Source organism: Arvicola amphibius, chromosome 5, assembly GCF_903992535.2.
Source record: "Arvicola amphibius chromosome 5, mArvAmp1.2, whole genome shotgun sequence".
Classification (NCBI taxonomy): Eukaryota; Metazoa; Chordata; class Mammalia; order Rodentia; family Cricetidae; genus Arvicola; species Arvicola amphibius.
Genome location: NC_052051.1, coordinates 133,875,073 through 133,896,992, shown reverse-complemented (window position 1 = coordinate 133,896,992; position 21,920 = coordinate 133,875,073). Strand labels below are relative to the sequence as shown.

At 42.3% G+C, this 21,920-nt stretch overlaps 1 protein-coding gene across 1 annotated transcript; it reads right to left on the bottom strand.

The window, feature by feature from the left end:
• Nucleotides 1-964: 964 nt before the first annotated feature.
• Nucleotides 965-13,910, bottom strand: Minar2 (membrane integral NOTCH2 associated receptor 2). Its single transcript, XM_038332249.1, has 3 exons — nt 13,734-13,910; nt 3,606-3,830; nt 965-1,144 (listed from the first exon to the last, which is right to left on the bottom strand). The coding sequence occupies exons 1-3, from the start codon at nt 13,908-13,910 to the stop codon at nt 965-967; spliced, it is 582 nt and encodes a 193-aa protein (XP_038188177.1).
• Between the last annotated feature and the right edge of the window lie 8,010 nt (nt 13,911-21,920).

Sequence of the window (21,920 nt, the reverse complement as noted above, 5' to 3'; positions counted from 1 at the left end):
TAGGAGCTCACATAAGCTGCCATCACATTTCTGTGGTTACCCATCCCATCTTTAGAAAGCCTCATGTGGGCGCTGTTTTGAATGGACACAAATAACAGACGAGTACCATGCATGGTGACCCCTGAGCATGACTCAAACCCCCAGAGGCACTTTGAAGGCAGAGAAAACAGGCAAAGTACAAGGACATTCTACGGGTGTGAGCCTGGCATCAGGAGGACCCCCACCTTCATTTATTTCCCTACCATCCTTTCTACACTGGACCGGAACCCACAGCAAAACGAGGAATTACAAGTCAGACAGTGCAAAGATCAGCAAGACAATTTTTGCTTTGTACACAATAATTTATTATCCAGTAAACCTTCATTTTTATATACTTTACTTCAAGTCTCTTTAAGAGCAATACAGTGAGATAATAAGGCGTTATCCATGGGCACTCTTGGGAAGAAGAAAAGCCTTGATTTACACACTAAATAGCGTTAGGAGTGGCAGTGGGCGCTTTAGGGAAGATGTTCTGGGAGGAGGAGATGGTGCACTTGTTCCCAGGTATCCACACCCAAAGACAACTGGAAATGACATTGAGGGAAAAGCTAATTCCCTGTCCTATGGAGTCCTTAAGCCAGCTCTCTCCTCTGATAATCTATTCCGTTCTCATTGTTATTCAAATGAATCCTCAGGGTGGCAGCAATCACGGCCTGTCACCAGTGCCTTGCCCACTGGGGACTTGTACCCACCCTGAAATACTGGCTTCACAAAGGAGAAAACCCAGACTGGACTCACACACAGGCTTCACAGAACGAAGCAGGGAGGCCAGCAAAGCACAAGCAATGCTCACATTCTAAAGGACGACGGGGTGTTTAGTCACACAGCTAGCGACACAGACACACACATTCACAATGCACAGACAGATTTTCCTGCAAAGGTCAAAAAGGCGTTTTAGAGCTTTAAAGAAGGATTTGCAATTGCCTTAGGTTAATAAAGTGCTGAGGGTCACGACGGTAACCAAGATGGAGGCCACAAGGAGCAGAATCATGCCAAAGTGGCATAATTTCGATCGCTTGTTGCGTTTCTTCTTCTTCTTCAGCAAAGTGTCAAAGCCTGGAGTGTAAGTATCTCCCAACCAAAAGCGCAGGTCATTGGGGTTTTCCTAAAAGAAAAGAACACAGAGAAAATATCACTAATCAGTGACCAGTCAGCATGACAGTGGATACTTGGGAACAAGATGCTGCCAGGGGCACCAAGTGTCTGTATTCATGTTGTTTGGGGTAAGGTGTTAAGTGTCAAGGCTCCAACAGTAAAGACAACTCTAAGCATCTCAGATACACTGCCACAACCTGACTGACCATGGGCACCTGGAGGAAATCTGTCTGTCTGTATAAGAACCTATTAGGAGGCCTGCTCAACATCTGTGTTAAATTGCTGACCCTTCCCAGTCAGAAACACTACAGTCATCTTTTAGTCAATTGTGTTTTTCTAACATCTTATGAATAATGTCTATAAATCAGTTAAGTGAGTTCAAATACAGTTAACATTCCTAGCTTTAGATGGACCTTGGAGGTTTTAATCTCATTTTTGTGGCAGAGATAAGAATCTGGTAAGTTTTGGGAAATCCCAATTGACTTCCCTGAAGGAAGAATAAGCCTAGGTCTGAAGAGCTACTTCCATAGCAGAGCTGCAGAACAGCTTCCACAGAGAAACTCAGGGGACACAATGCATCTTTGCTCGTGTTAGCTCCAATCCACAGGGTGTCTCTGTCTCATTGGCTCCATATTCTGTTGAGGGCCAGAGAATTCTCTTTAAGAACTCTACTCTCAAGTACTCGATGAGTCACTTATACTTAGCAAGTACTCAACTAGTCCATATACTTTTTGAAAACAAACAAACAAATAACAACAACAAACATTTTCCTGTAATCGCTAACTAGTTTAGTGCAATCAATCCTGTGTCTCATATATTAAGTTTACAAAGATAGCTGAGTCACCACTTGCACATAGCCACTGCAGGCCTCGGAGTTTCTTGCCTGGATATTTTGAAGGATTTGAAAAAGGCTATCACCCTCAATAGTTTGAGTGGACATATGTCAGCTGGTGGTGTCACAAAACCAATGTCTGGTAGCTGGCAGCTGGTAGGGGATCTGAACTAGTTTCAGACTTGGGGCTGTAATGCTAGGAGAGACATGCATACAGAAGGAGTTGGGATGGATTTGGCAATGGCAATTCTCCTACAGAAATGTGTAGGTGGGTTTAAGTAACCAACTTAGAAAAAAATTTCTCCTACTTGCCAATGATCTTCAATTTCCTTGGTGTGATATCCAAACTTAAAAATAAATAAATAAAACTTTTAAGAAAAAATTTAATTTTCTTAAATTGGCAGTCTTTGAATCAATCAGGCAAACTATTTCTATTTATTCCATTCGATGGATTTGTGTGTGAGCAGGGATGCTCACCCACTGCCCCCTTGTCACATTTGCGCATAGCAAAGGCGAGAGAACAGGCCTTAGCTTGTGCCCAACAATAAGTGTCTGTGTGTGACATAAATCAATGCACTTTACCCAGTATTAGACTTCATGATATGAAGTCTTTGGTAAGAACCACGAGATTAAACCAAAACAAAAAAGAGGAAAAGAAATGTATTATTGTTGTCATGGGAATGTGTGTTTTGGGAACTTCTTGGGAAGAAGCTAAAGGAGGTTACCCTCAAGCTAGGAGATTAAGAGCTGTCAGTGATTATGGACTATTATGTATTTCAAGGAATGCACAGTTGAGGTTTTAAAACATGTGTGCAGAACATAAAAGTCTACAGTACTGCCCCCTTTAAAAAGAAATGTGGTTCAGTGCAAGTGGTTAAGGTATGAGCTTGCACCAGACACACATTTTAAAATGAAGGGTACTTGGCAATGTCCAGGCCTTTCTTGCCTAAGGCAGGTCGAAGCAAGCAGAGGCTGGTCAGGAATCCAGTCCCTTCAAACAACAGAGGGTCCATGCTGGCTTTCAGGCATTTGGGTCTTGTCTGTTTAGGTGATATTAGAAGAAGGAGGAAAAGAAAATCCTAAGCTGGGTGAGTGAGTTCGTTGTGTATTTTTCCTTGTGGAAATGTTTGTTTTAAGACACAAGAAAAACGACCAAAACGTAAGCCTTTACTCTTAAATCATTTTATGGGCTTGGAATATTAACCAAACGACTGTTGGGAAGGGCTTCCTCGTGCAGCACCTAAGTCTGCTCACTTCATAGGTAGTTTTGAAAAATGCAGAGAAAGAAATTCGTTCCTAAGTGGCTGTGAACATAAACAGCTACAAGATTACAAATGAGGGAAAACATGTATGACCTTACAAATTAATTTGAAAAACAATTTGCATCCTCCCAGAAGATCTTTTGTCATTGCTACTTCCCTTTTCTCCTCTCTATACTACACAGGTGCTATTGGCTGTGCATAATACAAAACAAACAGATAACCCCACATATTGGCTGGGAAAGAGAAATAATTTCAAGGACCAAAAGGACCTGTGGTCTTTGTGTTTGGTGGGGAACTTCTGCCACTGCTGTAGCACCTTCTCGGGTCCACTCGGCTGATCTGGTTGAGCAGCTGGGGATAATTCTTAGTAAACGCACCTTCAGATGTCCGGAGAGATTTGTGTGCGCAGAATGCTTGTCATATTCCTCAATGGTCCATGAAGGATTCTTCTTTCTTTCTTCCATAGCTTCCTCCATGCTGATGTCACCATATAATGGGTTATTCTTCATGACTGAAGACATGGACGGCGGAGGACTGTCAGCAAGGACTGGGCTCTCTCCACCAAATCCCTTAGCCTGCTGAGAAGAGATGCTCTTTTCTCTCTGTTAGGAGATAAGAAAATAAGATGGGCTTGCTGGTGGCAGAGAAGCCAAAATGGCAGAAATCTGGATCTGAAGATTTATTGATTCTGTTTCATATTCAACAGATTGAGCAATTGACCTATAAAATGACTCTGAGGTCTGCTTTAATTAGAATCCTACCATCAACTGAGTTTTCTCTTTATATGTTGTCCTGTTCAGTTTAATATCCATTTCATTGACATTCTCCAGCTACAAAGAAAGAATAGTGTTCTCCAATTCATCTAGTGGACTTCTGAAGAAACGCAGTGTTCCAGCTCATGTGCATCAGAGTTTAGTGGCATTTTAGGTTTTTTAGTGTGTCCCAAGGTTCCTACACAGAGGACTTAATATCGTTGTATGAATCCAGCAAAATTAGGATTAAAAGTGTTTTCTGGGACCACAAGACAGCTCAGCAGGTACTGGTGCTTGCTATTAACCTGCCAGCCTAGATTTGACCCCCAAACCCTAACAGTCTAAGAAGAGAATAGAATCCTGAAACTGGTACTGCCTCTTCTCTGACTTCCACACTCACATGTCCTGGCAGCCACATGCAAGTGTATGAACATACACGCATGAGCATATATACACCCAAGCACACACACACACACACACACACAAATAAATAAACAAAGTTAAAAGCCCTTTTAAATAATTTCTAAATGTCTTGGCTTTTTATAAACATGCCTTTGGATCCTGTCTCAGAGACTTTTGAGGAGAGGTTCTACATAGTTTCTTCTCCCAAGCTGAAGCACTCCATGCTAGACAAAGAGGAGTTTTGTTAAACCTGAGGAGTGGATCACACACTTTACCAGGCTCGGGGAAACTCAAGACCCTTTAAATTCCCAGGAAGGTCCAAGGGTCACAAGATTCACAAGGCACCTTCCCAAGGCTATAAAAGCAACAAATACTTGCTAGAATATAGAAGACTTTTCAGTGGAGCTCCTGTATTCCGGCACAAGTAGGACACTTGGGCGTGCAGGTTTTGAGTCCTTGCCCACGCTGGATTGGCTGTTTCAGGGCTACAGTTGCCTTTGAGAAGTTACTGTAATAGACTAATTGTTCCACTAAGCTAGACTTGGATGGGATCATTTCTTCCGTCTGTTATCAGTACCCTCTCTGAGTGGAAAGATTTGCTCACATCTTCCTGGATCCAGGAAAAGTCATAGAGCAACTGAGTCCATTTAACATCATTCACCCCCAAAGTGCCTATTGACCAACTGTCCACTAGAGTAATTAATTCTTCACTTTCAGAAATTAAAAAAAATTGATATTGAAACATAGAAAAGGACACACATGATAAATGCACGTGCTTTTCCCACAAACTCTCAAATGTATGTGTATTTGTCTGTGTGTGTGTGTGTGTGTGTGTGTGTGTGTGTGATATTGGGGACTGGACATAAGAACTTTGGAGATACACCAATAGGAATCACATCCTTTTGAGTCACCTGTATGAGAACCACCGGCCATATATCAATGGCCTCAGGATCTTTTAGGACATGGATTGAATATGTATTTATATAAACTAAAATTATAGACTGGCATTGTATGATGTGCCCTTCTGAAAAAAGTAAGTAAGTAAGTAAGTAAGGAGAAAAAATAATCTAGATAAAACTATTTGTATTCTCTTGGCCATTGACTTTCCATGATTTTTAATAAAAAGATTTATTTGTTTTGTTTTTATTTTGTATATATTAGTGTCTGCATGTATGTATGTGTATCACATGTGAGCCTGACATGGTGGATGCTGGGAATCCAGCCTGGGTCCACTGAAAGAGCAGAAAGCAAGCTTAACCGCTGAGTCATCTCTCCAGTCCCTTCCTTGACGTTCTTAATAAAGGCATTTTTCATATTCTTAGAGATCAATTTGGAGACCCTTTTTTTACTTTAATTTGGTTTTGGCCTGCTAAAAGTCAATCTATAGTCCATAATGTTAAGCTGTAGAATAAATTAATAAACCTTCTTATCTTAGCATTTATCTCAAAGGCGAGCAGATGTGGAAATGTGGGTTTAAATTAAATAAGAGCAATCTGACAGGAAAATAAGGTTATTGGAGCTTAACACAATTATAACTCTATTGTTTTCTTCAAGCCTGGATGGCTTTGATCATATCTGAAGCAGGATAACTCTTCTGACATACACGAACTTTCTTTGTTAGGTTCTTTTCTTGCAAGACTGCTCATTGCATGCAGTCAGGAAGGTTTCATAGATGAGGGAAATAAAATGTGTGGCTCAAGAAAGTCTATATACACTATAAAAATGGATATAAGTTTAGAGGAACGAATATGTGAAGGTATCAAAAACAGTCAGAGGTTTATTCTAAAGCAGACTTTAAGTCTTCTTTCTAGGCCATATCCTTGAAAATTTTTAAATATTTTCCTGAAATATGCTCTTTGTCTCTGATCTGCACAGCATTCTTATCTCTGAAGGACACACCAAGGAAAACTTACTATCATGCTTTGTTACTAATGTGAAGAAATAAGTTATATTTTATAATTTACATATTAATTAAACAACACAAAAAGAAATTGATAGGATTACTGGGAACATGATTCAGGCACTGAGCACGTTAAGATTACTGGAGAGCTTGGGTCCCACCCCTTACTAATTCTGGGGCTGGATATATAGTTCAATGGCAAAATGCTTACCTAGCAAGAGTGAATCTCTAGATTCAAACAGCAGTATATATATATATATATATATATATATATATATTTGTGGTTCATTTGTATTTTACTATTTTTTTTTCCAAATAGATTTAAGAAAATAAAGAGCATATACAAAGTCCAGCTTCGCATGTTGCACCTTACGTGAAATACTGAGAAGAAAATTCAGTAGCATTTCTATGATTTTAACAAAGTGAACTATAAAATAAATTCCATTTGAACTACTCATTTGAAGTTCAAAATTTAACTAGACTCTCGCTATTAAGCCAAACTTTGATCACTTATTTTAATCCTAATACTTTTACATGCAAGTAAAATACCACTTAATGAAAAAGGAACTAGAAGACATATTCAGGCAAACAAACGCTAAAGGTTAACAGCAGACAGACCGTTAGAATAAGAAACCTCTAAAATCATACAGCAAGAGGGAGTGAAACTGGAGGTAGGCAGGGAGACTGAGACAAACAGATTTTGGAAAATAAACAGAAATTGATGAGATGGAAATAAGATAATTTGAGTTTAAAGTAAACTAAAGAACGAGAAGGTAAAAAGTTTGGCATAGGTGTTGTTAATCAAGAAACTAAGAACCAATTGCAGGGGAAAGATAGAGATGTTGTTGAAATTAGAAAAAATTATTTATCTCCAAATTACCAGGGCAGTAAGAAACAATAAAGGCAAGTTGACCAAGGTCTAAGAGGATGAGGGTATAAAATGGAGGTCACCTCAAGGACACACAGAGTAAGTTGGAAGTAAGCATACTAAACAGAAGTAGGCTTAATTTTCTATTTCAGAGAGTGAGACGGGCAGATCCGACATCAAAATGCAAATTCAATTATTCAGTATTTAATGCCTCAACTTTAAGTACTGAGGAAATAGGAGACATGAAAGAGCATAAAACCCAGGAGGTGGATATGCACAGGCATGGTGACTGACTAGGTACAACCAGTTGGCTTTCCTTGCTTGAGCACACACAGGGTCCAGCATCTTTCATCTGCTCTGAAATTAGTTTGGAGCCAGGCTTTTGAAAACCAAGAAAGTGTAGCAGAAGTGATTTGAGATCGGATCCAAGCTGTTCTTAAACTCTTCCATATGATTTCTGTCGTTCTTTGTTCGACACTCTAGACCAGGATCTGAGCTATTTGAGATGGTAGGAACTTCAATGAACAATTGGAAACCGTTGCCACTGCTTGGAAAAGAAGCATGCCCCCCATTCCCTGCAGTCCATCCGCTGTTCCTAGGACTTCTCATGGTTGGCAAACACTGCCGTTTTGCCACCTGTCACAGTGGTGAACGGTTACCTCCCTCTCCAATGCCGAAGAGCTGCTGGAAAGTGGTAGTTGTGTCCCACTGCTACAACACCCCAGATCTGGGAAGAAATACTCGAAGTCTTATTCTTACTTGTTTTGTGTGTAGTGTATGTACATGTTTCTTGGTGTACATGGACTTGTGCGAATACATTCTAGTTCTCTTGTGTGCATGAGTGGACACCAGGGGTTGACATAGGGTATCTTCCTGAACCACCCTGCTCCATAATTTTTGAGACAAGGTCTTTAAAAAAGAAAAAAAGACTTATTTATTAGGTATACAGTGTTCTGCCTGCATATATGCTTTTACACCAGAAGAGGGCACCAGATCTCATTGCAGATGAGCTACCATGTGGTTTTTGGGAATTGAACTCAGGACCTCTGGAAGAACAACCAGTGCTCTTAACCTGAGTCATCTCTGCAGCCCTGAGACAAGAAGACAAGGTCCTTTAGTGAGCTCACTGATCCAACTGTACTGGCTGCTTGGAAGCTCCAGGGATCCATCAGTCCCAGCACCACCTCATCCAAGCACTGGAATTATGGGAACATGCCCCTAAACCCAGCTTTTCATGTGAATGCTAGAGAGATGAATCCAGAGCATCAAGTTTGCATAGTGGGCACTTCACCATCCAGACCATATCCCCAGCCCTCTAATATCGGAAGCCTGAAGACAGTTACTCAGCAGTGGAAATCATTCGGTATAAATGTTACTCTGGTAATTTGAGAGATAATCATCACTAACTTGGGGCAAGTCTGAAAATGTACAGTCATATATCCTTGTCAGAACATTTGTTTATGAGCGGAGTCAGGGACTTCAGGAAGATGGTTAAAGTGTGCAAGGAGGGTCCTAAGGTGTGGCACTTCCCAGTATAATAACTGCAGACCCCAATTACTGAGATGTAAAACTACTTACCAAAAAAGAAAAAAAAAATAGGAAGATGAGGAAAATGTCTCAGCTGTATGAAGTAACTGAAGACAAAGATTATGTTGAAGGCCTAGTTTTATACACCTCAAGATTGGCAGCCAGTAAGCCAGAAATTGGAGAAGTGGAAACAGGAAAGCAAGCTCCAAAGGCCGGTTTGAGCCCCACGCTTTAAAGGACCTGTAGGGGCATTTTATGTCAAGAAGAACTGTCTGAGGCTAAACAAAGAGAATTATATCAACAAATTGCTCAATAAATTACATAGGAAATAAATTGAAGACATTAGAAGATGAGAACTAGAGTCTTTAAAATAAAATCAAATCACGTGGGTATTCTGGGCCAACCCTAGCATCTGCATTTCCAGTCATTTAGACATAAAAACCGAGAATAACTACCAAAACAACAGATCCAAGATTGGGAAAACGATAATAAGCACATGTCTCTAAATCCCTATGAATAAGAGTGGAAGTAAGCCCTGAGACCATCCCAAGAGCCTGGAGCATGGGGCTGTGCAGAGGGAGGGTACAGGGTTCTCACAGAGAGATGAAGGGTTCCCGCCTCACCTCCAGGGAAGGAGTCTGCACAAGCACTCCCGGAGAGATTACAGGAGTTTGGAATATGACTTCTCCCCTGCTCAGAAAGGAAGAAATTAGTGTAGGATAATAATCCAGTCTCTTTAAAGGGGAATTTGTAGGATTAGGATGGCTTGCAGAACCTGCTCCTAAGTGTGGTGATGAGGCAGACTCTTCTCTCTGAAAGACGATCTCAGCTGTCAGTTGTGTGGGGTGTGCAAGTATATCTGTATGTATATATACACACATATACTAGATTATTATTATATATTTGATGTATGTAACTTAAACACAGTATCTGTTTTAAAAGATGAAAATGAAGTAGCACCTGGCTAGACACACGACAAATCCATTTCCTCTTCAACGACACACAACAATTGGGTTGAAACTCAAGCTTGGCTACTAACCTCCCCAAGAGAATTTGTGTCTTCCTTTCTGTCTTCTTGGTCTGCAGACATAATGCAGATTCTGATATTGTAGAAAGAACCTCCAGAAAAAGAATGTGAATTTTCCTTTAAGGTAACCTTCTCAGGATGTGCATAGCATCAACATCTCAAGGGTGCAGATGTGTTAATTCCTTATTGCATTACTAGATTTGAGTATGTTTGTTTCTATGACACAACATAGCTAACCACTACAGACAATAATATATATATAATTACAATATAATATATCAAACAAAATAGACGTTAAGTCAAGAAGCTTTGACAGCTACAATGATTTTGAATAAAAGTAACATCATCAGCAAAGTATAATAATAACCATAAAATTTATATATGCTACAAAATTATTATAATAAAATTTAAAGTAATCATTAAAATTACATATATTCATACAAAAGGTTCCCAAAGATAAGACAATTTGTACAACAAAATCAACAATTCCAATCAACTGACATCCACAGTTAGAAACACTCTATTTTCTGAACATTTTCAAAACATTGATAGTGTGAGTGATTCTAAAGGAAAGTACACACACAACTGAGTGAATAATCAAAAACCATCAAAAACACATCCCAAATACAAATTCTGTAATCATTTAGACTACGTTTTCAATAAAAACCATGGGAATATGTTAAATGGCGACACAGCAAGCGTAAGATGTAGTGTTACATGACAGGCTGAAGCACAAATGCACACACACACCCGCACTTTACACACATACACAGAGCACATGTACAAACATACACACACATGCACATTTATATACAGGCACAGATATACACACATAAACTCATAAGCGCATGGACATACACCTACATACATGCAAGCACACACATACACACAAATGCACACATACCTACATAGAATAAACACCCACATATATACAAGCAGATATACCCATGCATGATCATAAATGAACACAAAGAAAGGCACACATGGAATGTTGATATTTAGCAGAAAACAGTGGTGTGGGACAGAAAAGCGGTGAAGAATGCAGATTAAGACATGAGACCCGTGAATGAGCTTGTCTAGAAATAAGGAGGCTCCGTTCTCACCAGTAGCTTTTCCACTCCAGCTCACAGATCTCCTCTGAGAAGCCCAGGGCTCTGAAACCAACGTGAAAGGAATCAGGAAGAAGCAAAGCTCGCGTGAACAGACCAAGAACTTCAGCTGCTCACCAGGAAAAAACAACTCCCAACGCGATGCCTTTAAACACTTTATCACTTAATTTGAAAAGGTGTGTGTGTGTGTGTGTGTGTGTGTGTGTGTGTGTCTGTGTGTGTGTAAGCACGCTTGCTCGCACATTGGTAGAATGTTTGTCTAGCATGCACAAACCTTGGATTTGATACACAGAACTTCAATAACCAGGTATTGTAGCACACACCTGTCATTTCAACCCTCAGGGCATGAAGAAGGAGGATTCATCACAGGTTTACCACATCATCTTTGACCACAGACTGAACTTGAGGCCAGCCTAGGCTACATGAAATCCTGCCTTAACACCAAACCGAACAACATTGGAAGTAACAATATCATCTGTTATTTTTCAAAATTCAATACTATTTTTTCTTTTTTTTTTAAATAAATAAAAAAACACAGGCAAACATCACAACAACAAAAAAACCAAAATGGAGAGAAAATTGCAGGTAGCCCGGGTTGGCCTCCGACTCTTTATATAACCCCAACCCTAAATTCCTGATGCTCTTGATCTTGCCAACTGAGTTCTGAGATTATAGGGGCGCACCGTCCGTGTTTTCTGCTGTGCTCGGGATACGAACCAGGACTCCCATCAGCTGAACTACAGCCAGGTGTTTCTGTTTCTACGTCTTACACTGTCACAGAAACCAGACTCCACTGACTTTTCCTTATGCATCAATTGTTTTCATTGTTTGTTTTGTCTTTTGATTTGTTTTGTCTTTTGAGACAGGATTTCTCCATGTAAAACAGCCCTAAGCTGTCCTGGAGCTAGCTCTTGTAGACCAGGCTGGCCTCGAACTCACAAAGATCCACCTGTCTCTGCCACCTGAGTGCTGGGATTACAGGCCTGCACCACCAGCAGCCAGCTTCTGTTCTCACTTCCTAAGAAATGAAAATGAGGGTTGTATTAATTTTTCAGGAGATCATACTGGATACCAAAATTCCTTCCTGTGGATCAAACCTAAATTTTTAATTACAAAAAAAGTTTGAGAATTTCACACATGGCAACCATGTTTGCATAATCTATTTGCTTAAACCACCACCCAGTGAGGAATTTAATTAAGAAATATTTGATAACTCCCTCTTCGGACATGCTTAACACCACATTCAACCGTCTTGGTATATTTCTGAAGATTTTTAAGTATCATTCTGAAAATTTCAAAATTTCATGCTCCCATTTCTTCATATTTATCTACTTTTTTAGATCCACTCGAGCAGCTTACTGATGACTGTGAAGACCAAGTGTCATTGCTCATTGTTCGAAGCACACCTACCTAATTTCCAGAACATACTTGTCTACCATTCCTTCCCATTATCCATTACTTCGGTAGTAAATTAGCCTTCCCTAAACTACTTGTCATTTTATTTCAGGGTTAAAAAAAAAGCTAATTTATATGAAGTTTATCAAAGATACATCTGCAGAAGCATACCTCTTTGTTCTTGGAATAATTATTTAGGCCAAAAGGGCCTATCTAAAAAGTTGCTTGTTAGGAATTTGCATTTCCTCAGGTTTTGAGCTTTAGTTGTGAAATTCCAAATGGAGGCAGTAGAGCAACTAGAGCACCGAACAAAAGATGCTGCAGGATTGCTGTGTCACAACCCAGAAAAAAAAACACCTATTGGGAGGTGGAGGTGGAGGGGCAAGATTTTCTGAAATAATTTTAATTTTTTTGTTCTGTGATGTAAAAAATGAAATAAAGGAGGAAATTTATTTCATTTAATCAAGCAAAACACAAAACAGTGATAAATGGGTGTGTATAGAAAGCCACAAGGCTTTGGGGATTACAAAAGTTGTAGGCAAAAATTAAAAATAAACAACAACAATATTCAGTCGTTATAACAGATTGACTTATAATGGAAATAAGATTTATAATGGAAATAAACGGAACCCTTTATAAAGTAGAGGCAATTTACGTAATCATCCGACTCTGAATGAACTCATGGCATATGCTCCTGCCCACACCAGGACTCACAAGAAGCGACTGTTTTTTTTTGTTGTTGTTGTTGTTTTGTTTTGTTTTTTTAAGCAAACACCTTTCCGTACAGGGAATTTGAACTCTCCAAAGGATTTAAGGACTTACAGGGGCTGGTAGGTCAGACACATCGTTTCTGAAACGAAACGCCCTTTCCTCTTTCTACCTGTAGTAACCCCCAACGCCATTAGTTTCTCCGCCTTAAATCAAGATTATCCCTGTTTGATTAGCCTCAGCAGGGGCCTTTGTGTTGATCTCAGCAGACGGAACCCAGCAGCTGCATTCTTTTGTGAAAGAACCAGAGCCACGAGATCTGCGTTAGCGTGCTTATTCCTATGGCTGCTCCATGCGGACACCTGTGGAAGAAGCGCATCTAAGCCGAGAGCCACTTCCTTTCCAAGATGGAGTGTGGCCAGGCTTTCCCTGAGGCATGTCTCAGGCTTTCTCAGAGGCAGATACACCCTTGTGCTGCAAGCATTTGATATTTTAGGCATAGATCACAGCGACAGAGAGAGTTTAGCATCTTTCCCCGAATCTTATTTAAAAACAGCCTGAAATGTTCTGGAGGGAAGGAGTAAAAGAGACCTACGCAAATCTGAAACGAAGACAAGCTGAGAAGCGGGGACTGGAGGGGAATGAAACGGTGGGAGAGTTTGCACATCTTTATGCAGAGCTTACAGGAAGGGGTGGGGAGGAAAAGCAGCTTCTATGTATACCCCCACCCCAAGCCTCCTTCACACGAATGAGAACATTTCATATAGTGAGAAAGAAACAAGCTCCAAACCTGTATTCCTCTGTCCTTAGATCTTACCTGGGAGTAGACAAGGTTTTGCCAGTGTTGTGCAGCAGGAAAATTTCCACCGGGAAATCTCGCGAGGCTAGCCTGCAGAAGGGTCGAGTTCCTCATTAAAGACTTCACGTCAAGCTGCAGGAATTTGTCAGGATGGTTGTTATTGGGCAAAACAGAAAGGTCCATGTCCCCTTTCATCTGCTGCGGAAACAAAGCAAGCGAAGCTGGCCCTGTCAGACGCCTCCATTATTAATGAGCCTGAAGATGCTCCGGCTGGCATTTGAAACCAGGTCTCCTGGCTGCACACAAAAGCCACTCTCTAAAGGCCACGTCAGTCCACAGGAACAAAACAACAAAGCAGCAAAGGGCCCTCCTTCCTACCTTACAACACACACACACACACATACACACACACACACACACACACACACACGATGCTTAAATTGCATTAAAAGGGTTCATCGATTCAAATTAATAAAACGAGAAAATTAGATATGGGTTGCACTTAATATCGCCCCCCCCATTCAGAGTCCTCCAAGGCTATTTTGTATATTAAAGCTGCCACAGTCATAATCTTTGTATATTAAAGCCCATCATTTGCAGCTTAGCACAATCACCGGGAGGAGATCCACTGAGTTTGTTTTCTGTATTATTGCATTACAGCAGCTGCTCTGGCCCGGGCCCTACTTACTCATCCTCTTGTGATAAGCCCGATCTCATTCCTCCTCAGGTTTTGAATCCCAATCTCAAGCTCAAGTAGACTTAACTGGTTTGAGTTTGGCAGCTTGTTCTAAGTGTGAAAATAGCAGGCATGTGTCTTGTGGATTGTTGCAGTAAGAAACAGACTGACGTGACCCCTCAATATCCAGGGTCCTTTGATTCTACCCCTAACTATATCAATACCTGTGAAATTCGATGACCCCAGGGCACATTTGGAACCGGAGGGTAACCAGGCTGCTGAATTCGTAGGATGGGCTGTGTTGTAAGTGAACCCATCTGTTGTTAAGACAGCCAAGGTCAGTGTAACCCCCGCTTGGCAGGGTCAGCTATTCAGGGTCCTCTGAAGGGGCGCTAACCTGCAAGACATGAGCTGTAAAAGAGGAAGGAGACCAAGCAAGATTCTATTGTCAAGGTCTCCATTTATTGGGGTGAAAGTTACAGCTTATATACCCTTGAATGGGGTGGAGGTAGGTAGGCAGGAACTCTGCCGGGGTAACTGGAGGTCATCAGCCAGCACCTGGTGTAAGCTGAAGCATGTGATTCATTAACATTGGAGTAAGGGGTGGGTTCCCTTAACAGATGTGATCCATTAGCATTGGAGTAAGGGGTGGGTTCCGTTAACGGATAGCTCTCAAGATAGTGGGATGAGGGGTGGGTTCTCTGTAAACATCCTTAGGACAATGACCTCTGCTATCCCTGTCAGGATGATGTTCCCTGACAAATCTATCCTTAGGAAAATGGTCCCTGACAAATCCCCCTTCCTTTTATTAAGGAAGGCAGCTACTAAGTGGATAGCACTGGTCAGAATCTAACCACATAGTCAGACCTATAGGAGAAGGGACTGGGACAAGGAGGACCCTCCTCTTGAGTGGTAGAGTCTCCTATCCTCTCCTGGGAACAGAGGGGTGTCTTATGGGCAGTATTAATTATTATTTGGCCCTTAATGATGGCCTGTGATGAGGGCTCTTGTCTTAGGTCGAGTGGGGACCAGGTTTTTGTCTTAGGTCGAGTGGGGACCAGGTTTTTCTCCCCATTACCCGTCATAGGGTTCCCAGGGCCCTGTCTTAGGTTGGGGGCGGTCCCGCCATCAGATGCCCGTCCTTGAAGCTCCTCAAAAAGGTATCTAGCAAGACCAAAGTAAGCAGGTCTTTGACTGCAGGGTCCCTGTCTTAGGCTATGTGGAGGGCAATTCTCATCCCCTGACATCATGCCATGTTGAGCCGGCCTGTACGGCCTCTGTATGATGTGCTGTTCAGGGGAGGGCTCCACAATATTCCCGTCATTGGGCCTCTGCGTGGGTATTAATGAAAAGACTGCGAGGAGCTTCTAAACCAAAAGGTATAAAAGATGTAATTTGGACACCAATGACTCCATCTCTGGACAAGAAGAAAGGGTACCTTCCAAACCCAGTATTCACCGTTTAGTCTGGCCTATGGTATAAACTCCTTCCTAAGTGCCTACTCCAACATAAGATTACGAGTGCTGCTTGCCAAAAATTTTTTTCCAGGGATTCCAAGGTCTAACGGGTTTGGGGTCTGTAACAAGGGTAGAGAATTGAAGAGCAGCTGCAGGTCGTTCTGTCTCTGAAGTTCTGAGGTCCTCCGTGGAGCCACGAGTATTTAGGCGATGATAATGAACAGCAACGGAATCTTTTGTTATTTCGTCAACCTGGGTCTTAATAAAGCGGGTTAGTTTTGAAAAGGCCCATGGGCCAAAGGATAAAAGCAATAATAGTCCCAAAAGAGGGCCCAACAAACTGGGCAAGAGTGTGGATAACCAGGGGGAGGTAGAAAACCAGTTTTGATACCAAGATTCCTGTTTTTCTCTGTTTCTTTTTCTTTCTTCTAAACTGTTTTTTACCTTTTGTATGCTATCCTGTACTAGGCCTGTTTTATCTGAATAAAAGCAACATTCTTCTTTAAGGGCGACACAAAGTCCCCCTTCTTTAAGAAAAACAAGATCAAGGCCTCGTCTATTCTGCAGAACCACCTCTGACAGAGAGACTAATGAGTCCTTTAGGTTCTCCAGGCCCTTTTGTAATTCCTGGATGTCTCTGTCCACCGCCAAACTGAGTTGGGCATATTGCTGTTGGGAGGTGATAAGAGAGGCTATCCCTGTTCCTGCACCTGTGGCTCCTAATCCCAAAATAATAGCTAAAGTGATGGCTGTAATAGGTTCTCTCTTGTTTCGGGGCATAGTAGTGCCCTGTTTCCAAAAGTGGAGGAGATCCTCTGACTCATGTATCGTCAGGCGAGGCACCAGCCGCACAAGCACACAATAATCTCTATTGATCAAAAAGTTATTGGTAATTATATAAGTGGTGAGGCCCGAGGCACAAGCAAAATAAAGTTCTTCAGGTGCAGAAATATAAGAAAAAGAGATATTAACAATAAATGTCTGATTGCAGGTATACTGCAATGGTTGGGGAAAGCGTAAAGCTGGTCCCCTAAGGCATAGTCCTATGCCAGAGACCTGGCCTATCGTAATACCTTCACCGTCGACAGGATGCCACCTTAAATGCTTTGTATCATTAGTTAGATGGGGGGAGCCAAAGGCAGCCACACCTTCATAAAAGGGGGGCTTTGGTGAAAAGCAAACCCAGCATTCCTCATATAGGGAATTATTAATGGCATGTAAAGCAGTTATAGAAGCATTGACCATAGATAGAATAAGATCAGCAGAAGAGGGAAGTCCTTGGGGTAAGGTGGGTTGAAAAGGAGGGGCTGTTACAGAGGAACCATTGGTTGGGGGTTGTTTGTGAGATGGACGACTAGGTTGCCCACTAGCCAGAGAATGTAATGCCTTATTGGGGCCTACTGCGGTAACGGAGGATTGGGGGACCGTTCTTAGTAACTTTATTTTAAAAGTCACCCCAAAATCCCTTCCGGCCTTATAGAGACGGAGCCCCCATTCTACCCCTCTAGAGCTGGCCCAGTCAAATTTTTTTCCTGCTTCTGTAAAGGAAATTACCAAGGGGTTACACCAGCCCCTAGATTGGCTGTCAGATACACATTGAGCAGATAGTTTTGGGGCTGGATCTTTTCTCTTTACTTGAATATAATCCCAGGAAGAAGAGGGATTCCAATATGTATCCCCAGTAGTTTCACAGCCCCATGAGGCACAGAAATAATCAGAGCTATATCCACATTTGGAGGCCAGGGAGCGATTTCTGTGGGAGGCCCCAGGGCAAACATATATTGGTGTAAGGGCAAGGGAGGTCCTACTAAGTTTGTTGGCACAGCCAGGCTCCGTGGTATGACATGAATCTTCTGGAGCCTGAGTTAAAGGGAGAAACTTATCGGCCACTCCCCAATCTGTATGGCCTCCCAGAGCCAGTTTGCAGAGATCTACCTCTAGAGGGCCCCAATCAGGAGTTGCGGCTATGGTGGAAGAGGAGTTAGCAGTGTCACCTGCTTCATTTATGACCTGCCAGGTAAAATTGAAAAGTTGATACAGGGGTGTCGTCACTCCGATATGGTGGGTCCAAATTAGAAGGAGCCATAGACAAGGTGGTTTCAAGATTTCTGCCAGCAAGAGGAAATTTTCTCAGGGTTTACTTTCCCTGGTTGGATTATACAATTTTATCAAACGCTCAGGGAGCCACCTGGCATTTTGAGCCTTGGTATCATAAATACATGCATGGCCTTTTCCCCAAATAAGCACAGGGTCAGGGCCAGCCCAGACTCCCAACAGGGGGTCCTTCCATAGGGCTTGTGCATAAGTAGATTGGGTAGAAGGGTGCCACAATCTGTCCGCAGCGGACTGCCCTTGATTGTCCAAAGTTAGAAAATTGAGCACAAAGAGAGCATGAGCCAATATTGTCTTGGCATTGCCTTTTATGGGGTAAAGAGTCTCTTGTGTCATTAACTTAGAGATGGTATGCTTAAGAGTCTGATTGGCACGTTCAACAATGCCCTGGCCTTGTGGATTTTAGGGAATACCAGTACGATGTTTTATATTTAACTGGGCACAGAATTGTTTAAATTTTTGGCTAGTATAGCCAGGTCCATTGTCAGTCTTAAGCATTTGGGGATGTCCCATAGCAGAAAATGCAAGAAATAAGTGAGCAATGACCTGTTTAGTTGCTTCCCCCGTCTGAGCAGATGCATACAGGAAGCCACTATAAGTATCAATAGTAACATGAACATATTTAAGTTTACCAAAGGAGGGGACATGAGTAACATCCATTTGCCATAGTTCCCCTTGGATCAGACCCCGAGGGTTGACTCCCAGATGAGGTTCAGGTAAAAAGGTCACACAATTCTTGCAATTTTTAACAATTTGTCTGGCTTGTTCTCTAGTTATACCAAATCTAAGACGCAAGGTTGAGGCATTAAGATGATGGAGTAAGTGAGCAGCCTGAGCCTCCTGTACAGGATCCTGTACAGAGACTGAGGCAACTAAACGAGTGCTCTTGTCCGCCAATTCATTTCCTCGTGTCAAAGGTCCAGGCAAACCAGAATGTGCTCGAATATGGCCCACAAAAAACAAATATGAACGGTCTCTAATTAATCTTTGAATTTTGGAGAACAATTGAAACGTAGGTGTTGAAGGCTGAATGGTAGGAACCATTTCGAGAACCTGAATAGCCCTCACAACATATTGGCTATCAGAGAACAAATTAAATTCTTGGTGGCGGATCAATTGGAATATGGTGAAAGCTGCATATAATTCTACCATCTGGGCAGATCTGTATGGGGTATCAATAGAGTAGGCCTTATCATTAATAACATATGAAGCTTTTCCATTTTTTGAGCCATCTATAAACACAAGTAAGGCATTTGGAATGGGCTGCAAGCGTGTATTCTTTAAAAATGTAAAAGGTGTAATATTAAGAAATTGGATAAGCCTGTTTCCTGGCATGTGGGTATCAAACTTTCCCCGAAACCCAGCAAGTAGCACAGCCCATTCATCATGTCTTTGTTGTAGCCAGGCTATCTGATCTCCCGAATATGGGGTAACAATAACATCTGGGTCACGGCCAAAGTATCGAACCGCAGTCTTGATACCTGAGAACAGAACCTGATTCACTAAAAAAGGATAGGAGGGCAAAACCTTGGATGAGGTAGCAGGTGCATGTATCCAAAGAAGCAGCTGCTCCTCTTGCCACAGGAGCCCTGATGGCATATAATCAGTGGCAAATGACAAGAGATAAAGGATTTTTTCAGGATCAAAATATCCTGAGCCTTGCTGGGAGATAGCTTCTTCTACCCTTATAAGTGCGGCTTCTGCCTCTAATGTAAGGCTCCTAGGGGAACTAGGGTCAGGATCTCCTTGTAATATATTAAATAAAGGTTTTAAATCTCCTGTTGTGAGTCGCAAATAAGGGCGTAACCAATTAATATCACCTAAAAGTTTTTGAAAATCATTCAGGCAACGTAAACTCGTTCTTTTTATATGGATTTTTGAGGTGCGAACTAAGGTTGGTTCCAATTGAAACCCCAAAAACAAAAAGGGATAGCAAGTCTGAATTTTTTCTGGGGATATAATAAAGCCCCTATATTGTAAAGCCAAGACTAAATCCTGAGCTATTTTTTGTGCCATATCAGCCTTGTCTGCAGCTATTAACAAGTCATCCATGTAGTGGATGAGGTACGCAGAGGGGTAAAGTAACCTTATGGGATCCACAGATTGTGCCACAAAACGCTGGCATAGGGTGGGCGAGTTGGCCATGCCCTGTGGTAAGACTCGCCACTGAAACCGAGGGTTTGGGCCAACATGATTAGTAATTGGGATGGAAAACGCAAATCGCTTACAATCTGCCGGGTGAAGGGGTATAGAAAAAAAGCAGTTTTTTATGTCGATAACAATCTTGTGAAAATCTTTGGGAATAGCAACTGGTGATGGCAGGCCAGGCTGTAAAGCTCCCATGGGTAGCATGGTCTTATTAACTTCCCTTAAGTCCTGTAATAGTCTCCAGTCCCCATTTTTCTTTTTAATGACAAATATAGGGGTGTTCCATGGGGATGTGGAGGGCTCAAGATGTCCCTGCTCTAATTGTTCCTGCACCAACTGCAGGACAGCCTGAACCTTTTCCTGAGGCATGGACCACTGGTCTATCCAGACTGGGTCATTAGACCTCCAAGATATCTTATCAGCCTGGAGTGCAGGAGGATCAGTGGCCCTTAGGAAAAAAGGTCCACGCCTAAGCCTAACGTACCTTGGTGTTGGCCAGTAGCAATAGGGTCTGTAAGTCCTTGTTCTTTCTTTCCTAATCCTTTACCAGGGAGGAATCCCATTTTAAGCATCTGTTTAGTGACAATTTCATTAGGACTAAGCATAATAACTCCCATTTGTTTTAAGATGTCCCTTCCCCAGAGGTTAACTGGGAGACCTGGGAGTATAAAAGGCTGAATGGTGCCTGAATTACCCTCTTTGTCTTTCCAGGTTAATAACTTAGAACTTTTTAAAGTATTCTGGGTTTGTCCTATACCTTGTAAGTGGGTGGCAGTGGAATCTACAGGCCATGCTTTAGGCCAGTACCTGGATGATAGTACAGTGGCATCCGCACCTGTGTCTAAAAGACCCTGGAATTGTTTATTATCTAGCCATAAAGTCATCATAGGTCGGGTATCAGAAAGCTGTTGTACCCAATATATGTCAGAAGAGCCGGGGCTCGAGGCACCACGTTTGTTTCCTTGGCAGGGGAATTGTCCCATCATAGGTAATGGCAGGGCTTGTGCTATGCGATGTCCAGCTCTAAGAGTTAAGGGGCCTTCAGTAGCAGTGGCAAGCAATTTAATTTCTCCTTCATAATCAGCATCAACCACAGAGGGAGTAACAGAAAGCCCCTTTAGGGAGCATGAAGCTCGCCCTATAATAAGATAGAACATGCCAGGAGGAGGAGGTCCATACAGCCCAGTCTCTACAATCGTGGTCCCATCCTCAGGGGTTATAATCCGGGTGGAGGAGGGGCACAAGTCCAATCCTGCGCTCCCTGGGGTGGCCCTGTAAAGGGGTTTTGACGTTGGGTCGTTCCCCTTGCATGAGCTGGCTGGTACAGAATTGGTGAGTAAGGGCCCCCGATCGGGGCCCCTCTCCCGTTTCCCTGAACCGCAGTAGCTGAGACAGGGGTTAGGGAGTTGCCCATATTATCAGTCTTGGATTCGCAATACCTTGCCCAATGTTTGCCCCGCCTACATCGGGGGCAGGGTCCTGGAGGGCCACCCCCTCTATCCTCAGGACAATTTTGGTTATTCTCAACTATTGATCGAGAGGGGCATTCTCTCGCAAAGTGTCCCAGTTGACCACAGGTGAAACATGTCTTCCCTCCGGGGCAAGAGTGTCCCCTTTGTCCCTGAAATACTGCGCCGATGGCCAGGCTGATTGACTTTGATAGCTGGTGACCAAAATTGTCTACCTCATTGCACACCTTAATCATACCAGAAACATCAATGTTCCTCATTTTTCCCCTTAATGCAGCTTTACATGCAGTATTGGCATTCTCAAAGGCCAGCTGTTTGACCAAGGTCCCTTCCATTTCCTCTG

Coding starts and splice junctions, on each gene's coding strand:
- Minar2 (XM_038332249.1), bottom strand. CDS start 13,910: ATGAAAGGGGACATGGACCTTTCTGTTTTGCCCAATAACAACCATCCT. Junction 3,831..13,733: donor AAAACCTTGTCTACTCCCAG/GTAAGATCTAAG, acceptor ATCTCCTAACAG/AGAGAAAAGAGCATCTCTTC. Junction 1,145..3,605: donor ATCTCTCCGGACATCTGAAG/GTGCGTTTACTA, acceptor CTTTTCTTTTAG/GAAAACCCCAATGACCTGCG.